The 18,143-nt window shown below is 36.2% G+C and overlaps 1 protein-coding gene across 3 annotated transcripts; it reads left to right on the top strand.

Moving 5' to 3' along the window:
• Positions 1–4,242: 4,242 nt before the first annotated feature.
• Positions 4,243–17,969, top strand: RFR1 (REF4-related 1). Of its 3 annotated transcripts, XM_086449916.1 has the most exons (12): positions 4,243–4,568; positions 9,633–9,743; positions 10,566–10,913; positions 11,475–11,794; positions 11,913–12,004; positions 12,150–12,510; positions 13,122–13,332; positions 13,449–13,563; positions 14,180–14,341; positions 15,171–15,831; positions 15,916–16,122; positions 16,706–17,969. In XM_086449916.1, exons 1-12 carry the CDS (start codon positions 4,294–4,296, stop codon positions 17,812–17,814), a joined length of 3,972 nt encoding a protein of 1,323 aa, XP_086306042.1. In that variant the 5' UTR covers positions 4,243–4,293; the 3' UTR covers positions 17,815–17,969. The 3 variants fall into 3 exon arrangements, with proteins under 3 accessions (XP_086306042.1, XP_086306043.1, XP_086306044.1); XM_086449917.1 differs by lacking the exon at positions 4,243–4,568 and having other exon boundaries at positions 9,678–9,816; XM_086449918.1 differs by lacking the exons at positions 4,243–4,568; positions 9,633–9,743 and adding an exon at positions 9,769–9,816 and having other exon boundaries at positions 10,675–10,913.
• The last annotated feature ends 174 nt before the right edge of the window (positions 17,970–18,143 follow it).

The following is an 18,143-nucleotide window of genomic DNA, read 5'->3' as shown; positions in this document are numbered from 1 at the left end:
TACATGCAAACCTATTCAATCATTCTAAGTCACAACAAGAAGAAATTAATAGTAGATATTGATCTCACAAGCTTAGGCGAAGGCATGAACATCTCTTGCAATCACGCACAAATCTTCTATGATTTCCAACTCCGTTGTTTCGTTCATCCTCTCCCCATTTTTTTAAATAGAGTTTGTGATGTATGAATCAGATTAAATTCGTTTGGATAAAGGGAAATCCTATTTGGATTGATTTTAGATCGAAGATTCATTGATCCTATTAGATTTGGATCATATGACAAATATTTCAGATCAATAGTGGTATGGTACTGATTCGGTACCGAACCGATCCATTGTCAATCCTAGATAAAACTTGTATCTTTCCATACATTTATAGATGGGTGACCCTACTTGCACATACCTAAATGTCTCATTGTGCGCACTTACTCACAATACCCACCTTAAAGACAAAATGTTTCAATACACACACTTAATTTAGCCTATCAAATCTATTTCTTCTCTCTCTCTCTCTCTCTCTCACAGTCATTTCTTCTTCTTCTTCACATCCAGAAAAGTTCAATGAGGGTTTTAAGCTTTAGTCTTACTTGTTTTTTTACTCTTACACCTCCAATAGAATCGAAGTCATTCGATAAGTACTTACTGAATTTGTTTTGTAATGTTCTGTCGGCACCTACTGAATCGATTTTGTAATGATCAATAAAAAGTTTTGTTCGATGGGTACCTATCGAATCTATTTTGTAATATTTGGTAGGTACCTACATAATTTACTAAAACAAGTTTGGTCTAAACCTACTAAATATAATCTGTCAAAAAACATTCGAGTTCTTCAATCCAAAATCATCGATTTAGATATTTTAATAGTGATTTTTTCATCTCCCTTGGTGATTAAATGCGAAATAATAAAAGAAATTTCAAAGAAATAAAATAACTTTAAAAAAAAAAATCTAAAACCTAATTTTCATTGATTCAACTTCTTACAAAACTCAAAAGGAAATTAATATGAATAAAGATAAAGAGAGAAGAAAAACTAAGTTTTTTGTTTATATCGGTGGGTGCAATGAGTAAACACAAAAGGTTAAAAATGTACATTTTATTTTTTAATATATTTTTCACTTAAAGTGGGTACAATCAGCCTACTTGGTGTGTCAAATGGCACCTTGTGATTTATGTTGTAAGATGTGTCTTGTCGACACAAAGTTTTTAGGTACAAAATATATGTTGATAAGACACATTTGACATGGTTTAATGCATGTGAGATGTGTTTTGTCGACATGGCTTAACACATGTTGACATTTCGGTCGACAAGTAAACAAAAAAAAACAATTTCTTTTAGATTTAGTGCATTATCTATGAGTTTTTGCAATCAACATTGTCTAGAAACATTTGTTAACGTTTTTAAGCATTCAAATGTTGTACATTACGGTTTTAATCAAAATCTAAATCAATTCTTACCATTTGCCTGATTTTTCTATTGTTTTTATCTATTACATACACATTACAAAGTAGAGATGATATACAAATAAAAAAGAACTAAAGTTTGATGTCTTGTAAGGTTCAGAGCAACTCTTGGTCTCGAAGATGAAGATTTCAATTGTAAAGTTTTATGTGAGATGAGGACGACTTATGAAGTTCAATCGTGATGATAACCAAATGTATTTGGTTGGAGCACTTACGATGTGGTTATATTTATTAAAGCCAAACCATTTTAAGAATGGTTGTAACTTTACATATCCAAATGATAGAACTACCTTAAACAATGACACAATCATGATTATGACATATGGATTGCTATGTAATCCAATCCTTGAAAATTCACAAATTTTTGCAAAGAAAATTCACATCCTATAAAATTTAATTAAAAAAAATAACAATAAGAAGATTTTCCAAAAGAATGTAGATTGAGATAGTGAAAATAAATATAATGCCAGAAGATTTAGCTCCAGACATAATTGAATAGTGGGAGACGATTGGTTTAGTTGACTCCCAATCTTTGATCGATGCTTTTGATGCGAATGATGGAAAAAATCATGACATTCTTGGTCAATGACATCGTAGTGTACAAAAATTCAGATTAATCTTTTAACAAGAAAAGATGTTAAACATATGTTATTGGCCACATTATATAAAAGAAAATGTTTGTGTATCATTGATGATTGTACTTGCATGGGTCCACACTATAAGAACCTAACTTATCTCCTAACCTGACCCTAAAATCACTTTGATCCCAAGATCTCATCTATTATATAAATGATTATTTATATGCTTAAATGAACTTCCCCTCTTTTACAAGTTCTTGAAAAAGCTAGAATAGGTGTAACTACCACACTTCTTGATTTCAAAGGAACCTTAGTTGGATATGATGGTCCATCATTCTCTAATTAACCAATAAGAGTGATTTCTCCTCTTAGTGCTCAAATTAAAAAACAATGTTTATGAAACATATAGAGTCAAAATAAAGAGTGCCCTACCTACGCTACATGCGTCTTATCCCTTTGATCTATACTTTGAGGTGTCCTTATCACTTCTACCAAACCAATCACTTCCACCTAACTAACCAAGGGATTTTGATTCTGACTCAATAGAAAACCCTAACCTTAGGTTTCAATATATGTGTGAATTTAATCACTTCCACCTAACTAACCAAGGGACTTTGATTGTGACCCAATAGAAAATCCAAACCCTAATTTTCAATATATGTGTGAATTTAAAATTTTGTTAAGTAAATATCATATGAAAATTAGAATGGAATCAGAGGGATTCTTAGGATCAAAATAGGAAATTTAACTGAAAATCATGCCTACCTTAATTTTACTAAGAAAATCCCATAACAATTCGATATATGCATTCAACTAGCGGATGCTCGTGCGTATAGCACGTGTTATTCACTCTTGCACGTGTTCCTTACGTGTTGAAAAAGATAATTACTGGACAACAATCATTGATTTGATAATATTAATCATCTCAAAGAGTTAATGACTTAATTTTGAAATCAATGATGAAAAAATTTAGGTTTGAGATTTTCAATTCAATGAGTGTATGGTACAAGTTAATATAATATATTTCATGATTATTAGAAAATGAGAGAACAAAATCGAAAAACAAACCAATTACCAAATTAAAATTTCCTTTCGAATAAATTATATATTAGGTTTTCTATATTGACGGAGCCAACTATGTGCCACTAATTTGTTCAAACAGAGAGAGAGAGAGAGAGAGTAGTTTTGGACGGTTTCAAGGTACTTGAATTGGTTGAAGATGGAGCATTCTCCACCGTTGGATATGTAGACCGACATTAAAGAAATTGAAAAAGGTAAAAAAGGATTGGTTTAAGGTAGTTTTTGTTTTAATTTTAGAGGGAAGTGATCTCAACCCTTGGATCTTTCCAAATCCATCTAATACTGTGGATTGTGTTTATGACTAAGACAAAAACCCTGCTTTGTATAATAGATCAGTCGTTTAAAGATTCGGCCAAAAAATGTGAAGATTAACATAGATATAATTCTGAGTTCAACACTAAAAAAAGCACAATTTTAAAAAAGCATCACTCTTCTTCGAATTCATTACATAAATCAAGTTTTAAAATAAATGGTATCAATCTATTTCCTCATAATTTTACCCACATTTTGATGAATTAAAATCTTTTGAACACGAACTCAATAGAACAATTGAAATATCATAAAATTCTATAAATCAATAACACTTGATATTATCACATATGATATCACTACACTCTTTTGGGATGGGATTAGTTCTTGACTTAGAACAAGATACGTCAGGCCACTCATTTTCGAATATAAGACTTGCTTAACTTAAAAATAATTTAAAATTTAGAATAATATAAAATTTTTATATGAATTACTCGTATTAATATAAAATATATAAATCCAATCCCAAAAAAATTGGTAGTTACTGATTACCAACTATGATCTAAAATTTCAAAGAAAACTACCAACTTGTCATTTAAGTTTGGGTCTTTTACTTTAAGGTATAGTTATTGCCACGTGGCATATAGACAGTCTGATTGATGGATCTCATAAGTTGATTCAAAGCCCATGATCAAAAAAGCTCCTCAGAAATCACCAATCAGACTATTTTGATTTGCAGTTCCAGTAGATGTGGGCCAAGAGTAAGCCACGTGGTACACAAATATAAACTAGTCGGATAGCTATTCAACTCCATAGAGTACAAGATCCAAATATCTGTTTCTCTCTACAGTATACTTCTACAGAGAATTTATGAACTTTATCTTCCTCCATTAAAATCCCTCTCTTTGATCTCGATCTGGTTCAAAAAATGGCGGTTAGCGCACCAACGGCTCTCTGGGACAACATTTTAGAGATCACGAAGGTTGCGCAAAACAAAGGTAGCGATCCCCTGTTATGGGCGATGCAACTCTCATCGAGCTTGAATTCGGCTGGTGTTTCTATGCCTTCGGTGGAACTTGCTCATGTTCTGGTTTCTCATATTTGTTGGGGAAACAATGTCCCCATTACATGGAAATTTCTCGAGAGGGCTTTATCTGGGAAGATGGTGCCTCCTATGCTGGCTCTTGCTCTGCTTTCTTGCAGGTTTTGATTCAAAATTATGTTTCTTTTTTGTTTAGATTTTTTGGGTTTAGTGACTTATTTGGGTTTTTGGTATTTTTTATTATTATTATCTGGGTTACTTAATTCTTGATGAAAGGTGGTTCCTTTTGGATTTTTATATGGTATTTGGTCACGTCTTTTGCTTCAAAATTCTGTTTCTTGTTTGTTTAAATTTTTTGGGTTTAGTGACTTATTTGGGTTTTGATACTTTTTTTTTTAATCTGGGTTTCTTGATTCTTGATGAAAGGAGCTTCCTTTTGGGGTTTTATATGATATTTGGTTATGTGGGTAGGATGAATTATTTGAATTTAAGGGTTTTGTTGTTAGCTATCAATTGAAAAGATATGAGTTTTTGTGAATTTATCTGTTTATGGTTCACAGGTGATTCTTTGGAGATGTTTAGTGGTGTTTTTCTTGCTCTCATTTTGAATTTTCTTTGGAACACCTCCATTTGCTATTTTTGCATTTCAGTTTGCCTTCTGATGAACACGAGTGATGCAGGACTATGAGGGAATAAGGTGAAATCTGGGGGATTAAGGGATCTGATTTGGGATTTGGAATTGGATTAATGATTTGGGTGACAAGAGGAAAAGGGTTTCCAAAATCCCAATTGACTATTATGATGCAAAATGCAAAGTTTTGTAAATTATGAATTTTTGGTTGGGATCGGATAAGGGTTAAAGGAAAGGGGAAATGATTAAGGGTTGAGGTCTGTAGGTTTCAAGAATCAAGAAAATAAAGTTTATGGATTGGTTTCTTGAAAAGTTTAAAGGGCTCTTGATGGATTCTTGATGGTTACTTGATCTCTTACAAATAAACAAAAAAATTGTAGAAAAGATGGATTGAAGAAGATGGTAGAAGATACGAAAAAACCCCGATATATTTACTTTGGAATCATCCCAATGATTTCCAAGGCATCAACCACGTTGATTGCACTAACATTCAAACAATAACTGTAAGTTTGTTTATTCCATTAATTTTCTATATGAAATCAATTACAATAGCATATATATATATATATATATATATATATATAGGTTAGATTCAAAACCCTAATCCTAAATTTATATAAAAATTGACATTTTTTATCTTGAGATGCAAATCTCATGTAAAATAGTACCCCATTAGTATTTTGACCAGAACTTTCTCAAAACTCATCGAATCGCAAAATCTCATTAGATAGGTAACTAAATAACCTTTCAAACGACACCTAAATCAACTTCAGATGATAAGTTTTGACCCCTCAAAATAATGTCTAAATAAAAGCACTGTAAATAATATTTAGACTTGAATCAAATTCTTAAATTAACCTCTAATAATAAACTTCTAGAATAAATAGGACTTAAAAAGTGAAATAGACCCATAACTAAAGTCCAATAATTAAAATAAAATAAAATCATAAAACTAAAACATAACCCAAATAGGTTAGACCCATGAACTCTGATGTCCCCATCAATTTTTTCCTTGATTGGAAAAAAAACTCATCATCAAGTTTTGAAATGCTCAAGGTTGATCACAATAATTTGTGTCTCATCTCTTTTGACTAAGATTCGTTCTCGTGTCTAGATATCGAGTTGAACGATGAATTTCAAGTTGCGATCTTCTATCTTGGAAAAACATTTAGTGGACTCATCTGAGATGATTAAGTCAATATGAGGTACTGATAGCATAGCTCTATCATAGACATGAGTTGTAGATGTTATCTCCAAAAGATTTTTAGGCTCCTTTGATGGGTTATCTACTTCACAATCTTGTTCCCGCGTTGGCTCTAAAACTATAGGCACACCATCTTCTGAAGTTGTCTCATCTGCCCTTTTCGCAACCAGCTCTTGCACTTATGGTACCGTAGGAGTTGACTTCCACAGCGATATCTTGAGTAGATATCGTTTGTATGAAGCAACACATAGAATACCCTACTCCGCATCAAAAGTAACCTATTTGTGTGAGATCCAATCGCATCCTAGCACAATATGACATTCCTTCTAAAGGAACCACCTTACACTCAACGCTATTGATGAACTTTTCTTGACAAAACTAAACAATGAAATCTCCATCATAACATCCACAAAATCTTTTATCTTTAGTATTTTGTAAGATCTTCTCAATAAACTTGTTGAAATAAGGTTTTTTCATAATCATCACTACACAAAACCCCGAATGACTTTTCGAAAGGTAAAACAAATCTAGTTTTAACTTCCAATACCATCTCCCCTCAACACGATCTTTTAATTTGTGTCGCCTAAACCTAGGCTTTGATACCAATTTGATGTAGGGCGGTACGGGAAGAAAATGAAATATGGGGTTAGGGGATCTGATTTGATATTTGGAATTCGGTTAAGAATTTGGGCGACAATAGGAAAAGGGTTTCCAAAATCCATTATTGAAATGTAAAATGCAAAGTTTTGTAAATTACGAATTTTTGGTTAGGGTTGGATAAGGGTTAAAGGAAAAGGGAAGGGATTAAGGGTTGAGGTTTGTAGATTTCATGAATCAAGAATTTAAGATTTATTGAATAATCAAGAAAACAGAGTTTATGGATTGGTTTCTTGAAAGGATTAAAGGGTTCTAATGGTTACTTGATATCTTACTAATAAAAAAAATTGTAGAAAAGACGGATTGAAGAAGATGATAGAAGATAAGAAAAATATTAAAGAAAAAAAATGGTATATTTACCTTAGAATCACCCTAATGATTTCCATGGCATCAACCATGTTGAATGCACCAACATTCAAACAATAATTGTAATTTTGTTTATTCCGTTCATTCTCTATCATGGTTTTAAAACTCGTCTGAGACCGAGACGTATCGCCCGAGTTAACTCTGTTTCGGGGCCGAATGAGACCAACTCACAAACCTATTTGAGACGTCCATGAATCGTGAGATAAGCGAGACATCTCGGACGAGATTTTGCAAAATCTCATCCGAGACAAACGATACCTAACAACAATGAATAAATTGAGAGACAAACGAGTTAAACGTTCTCAACCCTATATTCTTTCACCCAAATCGATTTTTCTTCATTACTTATAATTAAAAAAATCGATTTTTCTTCATCTTCTCAACCAAGTGAACAAAAAGAAAACAAGATTTTGGGGGAAAATTTCATCTTCTTCATCTGATTCAAGACAAAATTGGATAAAGAAGATGAAATATACGTAACAATGTAAATATTTAATTTATTTATTCTGATAGGTATATTATGACTTTTTTTATATTTTAATTATATGTTTTTTTGGCTTCATTTTTTAATAGGAATCATTTCTGAATTTTTTCAGATTTTTTCAAAATTTTTAAATGATTAAAAACCATTGTCTTAATGAGACGAGACATATCGTCTGAGTTAACTCGGTATTGGGGCTAAACGAGACGAGACGTGAAACTAAGTTTAAAAACCATGTTCTCTATATGAAATCAATTACAATAGCTATATATATAGGCTAGACTATTTGTGTGTGATTTTCATCAACATCAAAAATCACTAACAATGGATTTTGGAATCATGCAACACAACATCATTAATAAATTACCCTCACTGTGTCATTGTTTAATCTGCAATCCTTTTGCTTTCTTGTTTGCTGACTGCCAAAGTATATCAATTCACGGTCCGAACTTTAAATCAAGGGCTTGGATTCCTCTTGTCTCACTTTCTCTCTCCATTTCCTTACTAGCAAAAGTGTGTGCTTACGTGATGGGTATAAATGGTTCAATAATGATTATGAGCTAGTCATTGGATATTGAAGAGAATATCTCATTGTAATCAGTACCTTCTTTCTGAGTGAAGCATTTGCCATAAGTTTGACTTTATATTGTTTGATATTCCTTTTTCATCGTACTTGGTTTTAAAGATCCACGTATAACGTGCTTTCTTTCATCCGTTTGGCTACTTCTTGTGGTTTATGCAAGATGGATGGGGAGTTGGTCAACCACATTCTTTTTTTTTATAAGTGTAATATATTGAATAAGAGGAAAAACAATGTACAAGGAGGCCGAGGAAGCCTCTTAAAGAGAAACAAAACAAAGGAAAGCTAGAGCATCAGTGATTACATAAGGAGTTCCATCTAAAAACGAAGTCATCAAAAGTAACTCTGGTGAACTCTATGTTCTGTTTCGACCAAAGATACAACAAGCCCAAGATCTCCAAGAAGCTGTCGTGAGTGCTTCTCGTCTTACTATTGAACACCTTGTTATTTCTCTCGTTCCAAACCCCCCAAGCAATAGCTGAGGGAAGGATAGCCCAAAGGAATATTTTTCTGGATGAGAAAGCGTTATTGGCCCACCCTTCTACCAATGAGGAGAACTTATGAGGAAAGACCCATTGAATACTGAAAAGACCTAGGAAACTTGACCAAATATGATGAGAAAAAGAGCAATGAATTAAGATATGGTCGACAGATCGGTCAATCACATTCTATGACGTTGTGTGTTGGCTAGGAAATCCGGTCTTACTTCTTGAGTGCTTATGGTGTGACTTGGTGACCTCCGAGATCTTTCCGTGGGCTGGTTGAGTGTTGGCTAGCAATTGGTGTAAGGTTCTCGGCATTCAAGATGAATCTTTGGAGCATTACTCCACTTCCGACTTGTTTACGGATTTGGAAGGAGGGGCCCTCAGGATTTTCGAGGGAGATAGAACTTGGTGCATGAAACCATTCTGTATATTTTGGGCTTGATCTTCCTTTGTAGTAAAGTTTTCAAGGAATCAAAATGGGTTTTCTTCAAGGATTTTATAGGGAGGTGGGAGTGAGTGTGTAGTATTTCGTTGTAATCGAGCCTTGGGTTCTTGGTTTTTTCTTGTTTGTCTTTTTTTTTTTTGTACCTTTCTGTGTGGTCACCTTGACCATACTCTTTTCTTCAATAAAGGTTCTTGACTTGTAAAAAAAACCTGCCACGAGATCCCCGAACTTCATTTTTTTTTTCTTATTTGTTATGTCAAGATTTAACTGGAACTTCCTTGAGCACATTATTGTTTCTTATCATGCGACTTTCTATGGATAACAGATTACTGTTGATATTCTCTAAACTCTTCTTCTTCTTCTTTTTTCTCTTCAGGGTGATTCCAAATCGACGGTGCTATCCTGCAGCATACAGACTCTATATGGAACTCCTTAAGAGACATGCTTTTTCTTTCTCATCTCAAGTTAATGTTCCAGATTTTCAAAAGTGAGATTTCATTTCTATTGTGAGAAGAACATAGTTGATGATGGTCTGTTTTCTAGAGATTTATCAATTTTGTGTACGTATCCATCTTTTTCTCTAGACATATTTATCACTATTAGCAAGATGTATTGGTTTTATACAATTGCCTTCACTATATATCTTACTTCATATGTCACAATCCAGGATAGAAAAATCAAATCAAGGGTGACTTGTTTTTATTCAAGAATCAAATTAAGAGAGTCCATTAATCTATTTTGTGAGAGAAACTCATAAAGAAAGTGAACTTGGTTTCTAGGGACCTAGCCAACATAAATAAAACTATTTCTCTTGCTCTTATTTTCCGTTTTACTTCCTCCAAGGTATCAAAGCCAGGTAATCTCTTTGCTTATTACTCTTATTTCCATTTGTATATGATTTCTCTTCTTTTCTCATTCTAATGAATTTGTACTTAGCCAAAAAAAATGTGTAAAATATTTGACAAGAACATAATCCTGAGGATTAATGATGGTTTTTAAGATGGATAATACTATCTCTTCATATGATTTTAGCTCGACAATGGTACATTGGTTTTTTTGTGGGAAAACATAGTATCTTTTCGAACTTTAAGGGCTTCTTGAGATGCCTCAAACTAATGTTGAACCTTAAGTAAAACATATAACATTTCATGGTAAAATCAACTGACCAGAATAAACCTGTCATAGCTAGTAACTATCATAGAGCTCCTTATTATCTTTTACTCATTCTCTGCAAACTACTTCTCATGTATACGATGGAGTTGTTGTTCTAATAGTTCTCTTTCCAATCTTACACATGTCTGTTATGCAGGATCATGAAGGCTGTAGATGATGTTCTTCATCTTTCCCAGATATTTGGTTTTCAAGTGAGTGAACCTGGGGTCGTTGTGGTTGAATTTGTCTTTTCCATTGTATGGCAGTTACTTGATGCAACACTAGACGATGAAGGGTTGTTGGAACTTACCCCGGAAAAGAAGTCTAGATGGGCTACAAGGCCACAAGATACTGAAATGGATGGTGACGATAGCTTCGACGAAAAGAAAACTGAACTTCATGAGAGACTGCACAAAGCGAATTCTGTGATGGCTGTTGAATTAATTGGTCAGTTTCTGCAGAATAAACTTACTTCCAGGCTTCTTTACTTGACACGCAAAAATTTGTAAGATATTTATTTCCTTTTTTTTAAATGTTCTTTATGCAATTTGTGCGCAATTCATTGTTAGTTGTGTGTGAGACAATCAGAATCTTTAATTGGCTTGCCATGCTATTTTTGGCACCCCAACTTTTACTTATTGCACCCCAATTAAAATTAAAAAAATAAGTCCAATGGTTGAGAATAAGTCAAAATGGGGGTGCCAATAATTTCTCTCTATATTTTATATTTTTAAGATTTATATTTGTTAGATTTAGATTTTTATATGAGCCTAAACAACTGTTGAAGTTATTTCAAGGTGTCATAATGCTTTGTAATGTTGAGATAAGAACTTGAACCAAACTTTTGTAATGTTTGAATGGTGTGTTTTAATCTTTAATTAGGGTGTCATAAATAATTTAAGAAATTGGGGTGTAATATATAAAGTTGGGGTGCCAATAGCTGCTCTCTTAACTAACGCTTGCATTAAGACAGAATTATCAGTATTTAAACTTGAATGGTCATTATGATTTTGAAAATTGAATGGGACACATTTGATTTCCTACTACTTATGCCATCTTTTCATAGAACCTCGCATTGGGGAGGTCTGATTCAGCGTTTACGAGTGCTCGGGGCAAATTCTACGGCATTAAGGAGTTCAAAATCAATTTCTCCAGAGGCCCTTCTGCAGTTATCTTCAGATACACGTAGAGTCTTATCTCGAGAAAGTAAAACCAGTCTACAACAAGAATTCCACGCAGTTATGGCTCCTGGGTCTCTGACTTCTTCAGCTGGTCGGTATCATGGAGCTAGTCGTTCTGCAATTTGGCTTCCTCTTGATCTGTTTCTTGAAGATGCCCATGATGGATCACAAGTTGCGGCAACGAGTGCCATTGAAGTTATTAGTGGTATGGAGAATTGCTTATATGTTTATGGTTGAAATTTACTTCTCTTGATATTTTTGACTTCAGCTCATTCAAATCAATGTTCCTTGGGATGGCTTTTAATGGATCTTATTTTATACAGGTTTCATAAAGTCTCTTCAAGCAATTAATGGTACCACCTGGCATGATACCTTTTTAGGTCTTTGGTTTGCAGCTATTCGGCATGTTCAACGGGTAATTCATCCCGATGGGATTAAAATTTGTTGTTACTGAAAATAGTCTCCCCCCCACCCCAAATATTTGATTTTCAAGAAGATAAGTGGTGCTCCCTACACAGGTTTTTTTCACTCTTTTTTTTTTTTTTTTGGTTGTCTGTTAGGAAAGGGATCCCATTGAGGGTCCAGTACCTCACCTTGATACTCGCTTATGCATGCTGTTGTCAATTACAATACTTGCAATCGCCGATATTATTGAAGAAGAAGAAGTTGCACTAATGGATGAAACAGAACACAACACCATCAATCAATGGAGTGACAAACAGGTTGTAGGACAGCGTCGTAAGGATTTGGTCTCCAGCTTACAGATATTGGGGGATTATGAGGGCTTGCTGACTCCACCTCAATTAATTATTTCTGTGGCCAATCAGGCCGCAGCAAAAGCAATGATGGTTGTTTCAGGTCTCACAGTCGGGAGTGGGTACTTTGATTGCATTAGCGTGAATGACATGCCAATGAACTGTTGTAAGCAAATAATTCCTTCTCATTCAAAATTGGAAAACTGATATGGCACATTGATACATGTGGCTTACATGCCAATGAACTCTTGTAAGCAAATAATTTCTTCTCATTCAAAATGGGAAAACTAATATGGCACATTGATACACGTGGCTTACATGCATGGGAAAGGATCCCCACCATCTGATGGGTCTCTCTCAGGAGTGTCTTACATGAAAAAGTCAATCTGATTACACCATATCAACCATCCAATCTGTATTCTTCTTCCTTACATGTCAACCTTACTTGTATTGACTTCCAAATTCTAAACAACTGCAATAATACATTAATAGACATTATCATTTGATCAGGTTGATTTTTGGTGAAGGAGATACTATTTGGTGTGAGCCATCGAATGGTATGTCTAACATCCCCATGCCTGTGTGCCATGTATCGTTTATTCTTCTATTCCTCAGGGTCTACCAAATGTATAGCTTAGCCTCCCTCTTTGATTACTTAATTCATTTGATTTTATTATTGTTTAAGTGATAACTATCAAGGCAATCTTGTATTTGTTTTGGGCCTCGTGGTTTGTGGTATGTCTGCAAAAGTTCGTAATTTTATGGATATGCTTGCAGCTGGAAATTTGCGCCATTTGATAGTTGAGGCTTGTATTGCTAGAAATCTATTGGACACATCAGCATATTTCTGGCCAGGGTATGTGAATGGGCGCATCAACCAAATACCTCATAGTGTTCCCAGTCAAGTGCCTGGTTGGTCGTCGTTGATGAAAGGGGTCCCATTTACCCCTGCAATGGCGAATGCTTTGGTCTCAACTCCCGCTTCAAGGTATGCTTGTACTTTTCCCTCTAAAATTTGAGAGATTCTTTCTTTCTTCCCCTTTTCTGCTGTTAATTTACCCATGTGTATAGTCACTGAATTTGAGCGCATGGATTTGATGGAAGCTTAGCGGAGCTCGAGAAAATATTTGAGATTGCAATTAATGGATCAGATGATGATAAGATATCTGCAGCTACAATTCTTTGTGGGGCATCTTTTATTCGGGGTTGGAACATACAGGTAATGAGCACAGGTCATTCCTTTAGATCCATTAAAGAGCTACGCGCTTAAGACTGCTTGATCATGATTATTGTATATTACACCACACTTTTAGATTATCATATCAGCTTGCATCAACTGGGATACATATGTCGACACTTCTTGACTCTTACAAAAGTCACCCTTCATTGATGTTTTGGTTATTTAAAAAAAAAAAAAACCTAATTGAGAGTTGGCATGTTTCGTCTTCCATACACTAAGTTTTCGAACACATCTATGATTGTTTGATGTTCTTTCCTATTATAGATCTACTCGTATTTATCAGGTCATTTGATAGTAAAAAATCACTAATAAAAAATTTTCATGTTAAAGATTCTCCTCATATTCATATGTTTAAACTAATGTGGTATAATCCTTGTGTTCTGATTGTTCTATCATGTCATGTCAGACACTTCAAACGTGTCAGACACAGATGTGTCCAGGTCACTGTTGCATAAGTTATTCTACTTCATAGTTTTTGTAGCTTTTAACTTTGTCAAAACCTTTCCAAGTGCTCTGCAGTTTTGTTTTCTCCCCTGATGGGGTGGGGTGTAGGTCTTTTTTGTTGGCAATGACTCTTTGTCCATGTTACTTGCAGGAATACACAGTCCGTTTAGTTACAAAACTGTTGTCGCCTCCGGTTCCGGCCGATTATTCTGGGAGTGACAGTCATTTGATAGGTTTTGCTCCGTTGCTGAACACTATTCTTGTGGGAATAGCATCAGTTGACGCTGTCCAGATTTTATCGTTACATGGCTTGGTATGTTCAGCTTCTCCATCCATACACTATGATTCCTGGTTGGCTATGGTAAAAATATGTCGAGTGACACACGAGGGTTAGTCCCACATGTAGAAGAATCAAGGGCTGATTTAGGGGAGGCTGATCTCCTCACCATGGAGACAATTCTCTCCAAAAATTGGCCCATTCCAACATTTCTAGCCTTATGGAGAGTGGGTCACATGTTGAAAAAATTATGGACATTGCACTGGGAACTTCACATCTTATAGGATTAAAAGTCGTAGATACTTCAAATTTTTTAGTTGAACCCAGTTGATTCGTCTGAGTTGGCTTGGCTAAGAAGGTGTCAGCGTGCTTAGTTGGTAAATTCTATGGGTGATGATGCTCTAGATCTGGGTCAATTCCTGCCATCACTAAGTTACTGATCTCATTAAAAAGAGGCCTACCGATAAAAATAAAAAAGGAAAGAAAAGTTGGCTTGGACTAGTTGTCCTGATTTCATCCCAAATTAGGATCAACTGACATGGTATCATGACTTGGTCAACTCAACTTGGACAAGTCTCTGGTGAATCCTCTTGGTGTGCACTTCCCATTGTGAAAAAGTGCTCAAATCCATCTCCTAAGAGTCTCCAATCAGCATGAATGTTCAGCGCTTGTTCACCAAAAAATGGACCAAATATTCGCAGACAAAAATGGTACACCACGAGGCACCGTGACACATCACACTTGAAGCTCTCTATGCTTTTTTACTTCAAACTTGAATGATTTGGAGAGGAGTTGAATATGCTAAGGTGGGGTTTGGATTCCAGCTCCGTGTCAACTAAGTTCTAATGTTGTTCAATTTTTTTAGGTTCCGCAACTTGCCGGTGCATTGATGGCAATCTGTGAGGTTTTTGGGTCATGTGTCCCCAACATGATGTGGACTCTTGCAACCGGAGAAGAAATCAATGCTCATGCAGTGTTCTCAAACGCATTTACTCTTCTATTGAGGCTTTGGAGATTTGATCATCCACCTCTAGAACATGTTATGGGAGATGCTCCCCCAGTCCGGTCCCAACTAACCCCCGAATACCTCCTATTAGTGCGAAACTCCCAAGTAGTCTTGGGAAATACACCAAATGATCAAAATAAAAGCAAGAAACTCTCGACCGTTGCTGCTAGTCCATCACCTATGCAACAACCCATCTTTGTGGACTCATTTCCAAAATTAAAACTTTGGTACCGTCAACATCAAGCATGTATAGCTTCAACCCTCTCTGGCCTAGTCCATGGAACTCCAGTTCATCAAATTGTTGATGGGCTTCTACAGATGATGTTCAGAACTACAACTAAAGGGGGAACTCAGTCTTTAACTTCTGGAAGTAGTAGTTCATCGGGTCCTGGAAATGACGATGCCTCTCTAAGACCCAAATTACCGGCATGGGAAATCTTGGAAGCTGTTCCCTTTGTGGTAGATGCGGCTCTTACGGCATGTTCACATGGGAGACTCTCTCCTCGTGAACTGGCTACAGGTTTGTCTTGATTGACATGACCCAACTTAAATTCTCGCTTGCCTAACTTGTCCTTACCTCGTCTTTTCTAACCTTGTATTTCAGGGCTTAAAGATCTAGCTGATTTTCTTCCTGCATCCTTGGCAACAATCGTGAGCTACTTCTCAGCCGAGGTAACACGTGGTGTTTGGAAGCCTGCTTTTATGAATGGAACCGATTGGCCAAGCCCTGCCGCAAATCTGTCCACTGCTGAGGAGCAGATCAAGAGAATTCTAGCTGCCACCGGTGTTGATGTCCCAAGCCTTGTCTCAGGTGTTTGCATATGTTACCTCAGTCCCCCTTTTTATGTATTTTGAGGAATGCTCCAGCCATATGAGAGTAGTAAGCTATCCAAGCTGCCTCTGAAGCACACATGTAGGGATCTTAGGACCACCCACTATTGGATGGTTTCAAGTGTCTCTCCTGAAAAACTTTACCAAACCAAAGCACCCAAGTACTTACTTTATTATTTGAGAGATTCTATTGGCACCGCAACTTTTACTTATTACACCCCAATTAAAATAACTAAATAAGTAAGTCCATGGTTGAGAATAAGCAATAATATAAACACTCTGTCTATATTTTCTTCTAGATTTCTATTTGTTAGATTTAAGATTTTATATGGACCTAATCCTAATTGTAAACAACTGTTGAAGTTGTTTCAATGTGTTATAATGCTTTGTAATGTTGAAATAATAACTTGAACCAAACTTTTGTTATGTCTGAATGGTGTATTTTAATCTTTAAATAGGGCGCGATAAATAATTTAAGAAATTGGCATGTAATAAGTAAAAGTTGAGGTGCCAATAGCAGCTCTCTATTATTTTTATGGCTGAGGCTTCTTTTTTGCTGGCAGGAGGAAGCTCTCCAGCTACACTTCCGTTGCCGTTGGCAGCCTTTGTGAGCCTTACCATAACCTATAAACTTGGTAGGTCCTCGGAACGTTTTCTAAACATGGCTGGCCCAGCCTTGGAGAGCCTCGCAGCGGGTTGTCCATGGCCATGCATGCCGATAATAGCTTCCTTGTGGGCCCAGAAGGTGAAGCGTTGGGGAGACTTCCTTATCTTCTCTGCATCTCGCACTGTCTTCCACCACAACAGTGATGCGGTAGTTCAGCTTCTCAAGAGTTGCTTTACGGCTACACTAGGCCTCGGTACCAATAATGGTGGTGTTGGGGCCCTTCTTGGCCACGGATTTGGTTCCCATTTCTATGGTGGGTTCTCCCCCGTTGCCCCAGGAATTCTCTACTTGAGAGTATACAGATGTATCAGAGACATCATGTTTTTGACGGAAGAGCTTCTCTCTCTTTTGATGTTCTCTGTGAGAGAAATAGCAGCTAATGAGCAGCAGCGAGAGAGTACGGAGAAGCTGAAGAAGGCCAAGTTCGGGATGAGATATGGGCAGGTTTCTCTTGCCGGGGCAATGAAAAAGGTCAAGCTCGTGGCCTCACTCGGGGCCTCATTCGTGTGGTTATCGGGCGGGGCGGGTTTGGTTCATGCCTTGATCCAAGAAACTTTGCCATCTTGGTTTTTATCAGTGCACGGAGTAGAGCAGGACGGTGGTAGTGGAGGAATGGGTGGAATGTTAGGGGGCTATACACTTGCATACTTTACCGTGATGTGCGGGACATTTGCTTGGGGTGTGGACTCTGTATCATCGGCCTCAAAGCGGAGACCAAAGGTCATTGGAGCGCACTTTGAATTCTTGGCAAGTGCACTTGATGGGAAGATCTCACTTGGTTGTGATTGGGCAATTTGGCGTGCCTATGTGTCAGGATTTGTGAGCCTAATGGTTGGGTGCACGCCAGCATGGCTGTTGGAAGTAGATGCGGATGTGTTGAAGAGGATGAGCAATGGACTGAGGCAGTGGAATGAGGAGGAACTTGCTTTGGCTTTGTTAGGGAGAAGTGGAATTGGGGTAATGGGTGCAGCGGCCGAACTTATCATTAGTAATGAGTTATTATGAGCCTCATATCTAACATTTTTTTTGGGGTGATAATTTTTCCCTAGTGTTGTTATTTTATTTTTTTTCATTAATTTTTCCCTCAGAATTCAACCTCGTGATCTCTGTAAACCCGCTTTTTTATTTTATGTAAAGTCTTTGATGCTTGTGCAGTAGAATTCATTGTGCAGTGTTTTTACACATCCCTGGATGCTTTCATGTGTTTTAAGTAGAATATAAGGCTAACTTTCATCAAAGTGAGAAATCTGTTTTTTTTTTCCCTTCTTTGCCTCAAATTTATCTGGTCTAAAGACAAATTTGCAAATATAGGAAGTAAGCCTACTTAGAGCAAC

The sequence above is a fragment of the Akebia trifoliata genome, chromosome 8 (genome assembly GCF_017979445.1).
Source record: "Akebia trifoliata isolate Shusen 1 chromosome 8, ASM1797944v1, whole genome shotgun sequence".
Taxonomy (NCBI): Eukaryota; Viridiplantae; Streptophyta; class Magnoliopsida; order Ranunculales; family Lardizabalaceae; genus Akebia; species Akebia trifoliata.
This window is presented reverse-complemented; position numbering and strand designations above follow the sequence as displayed.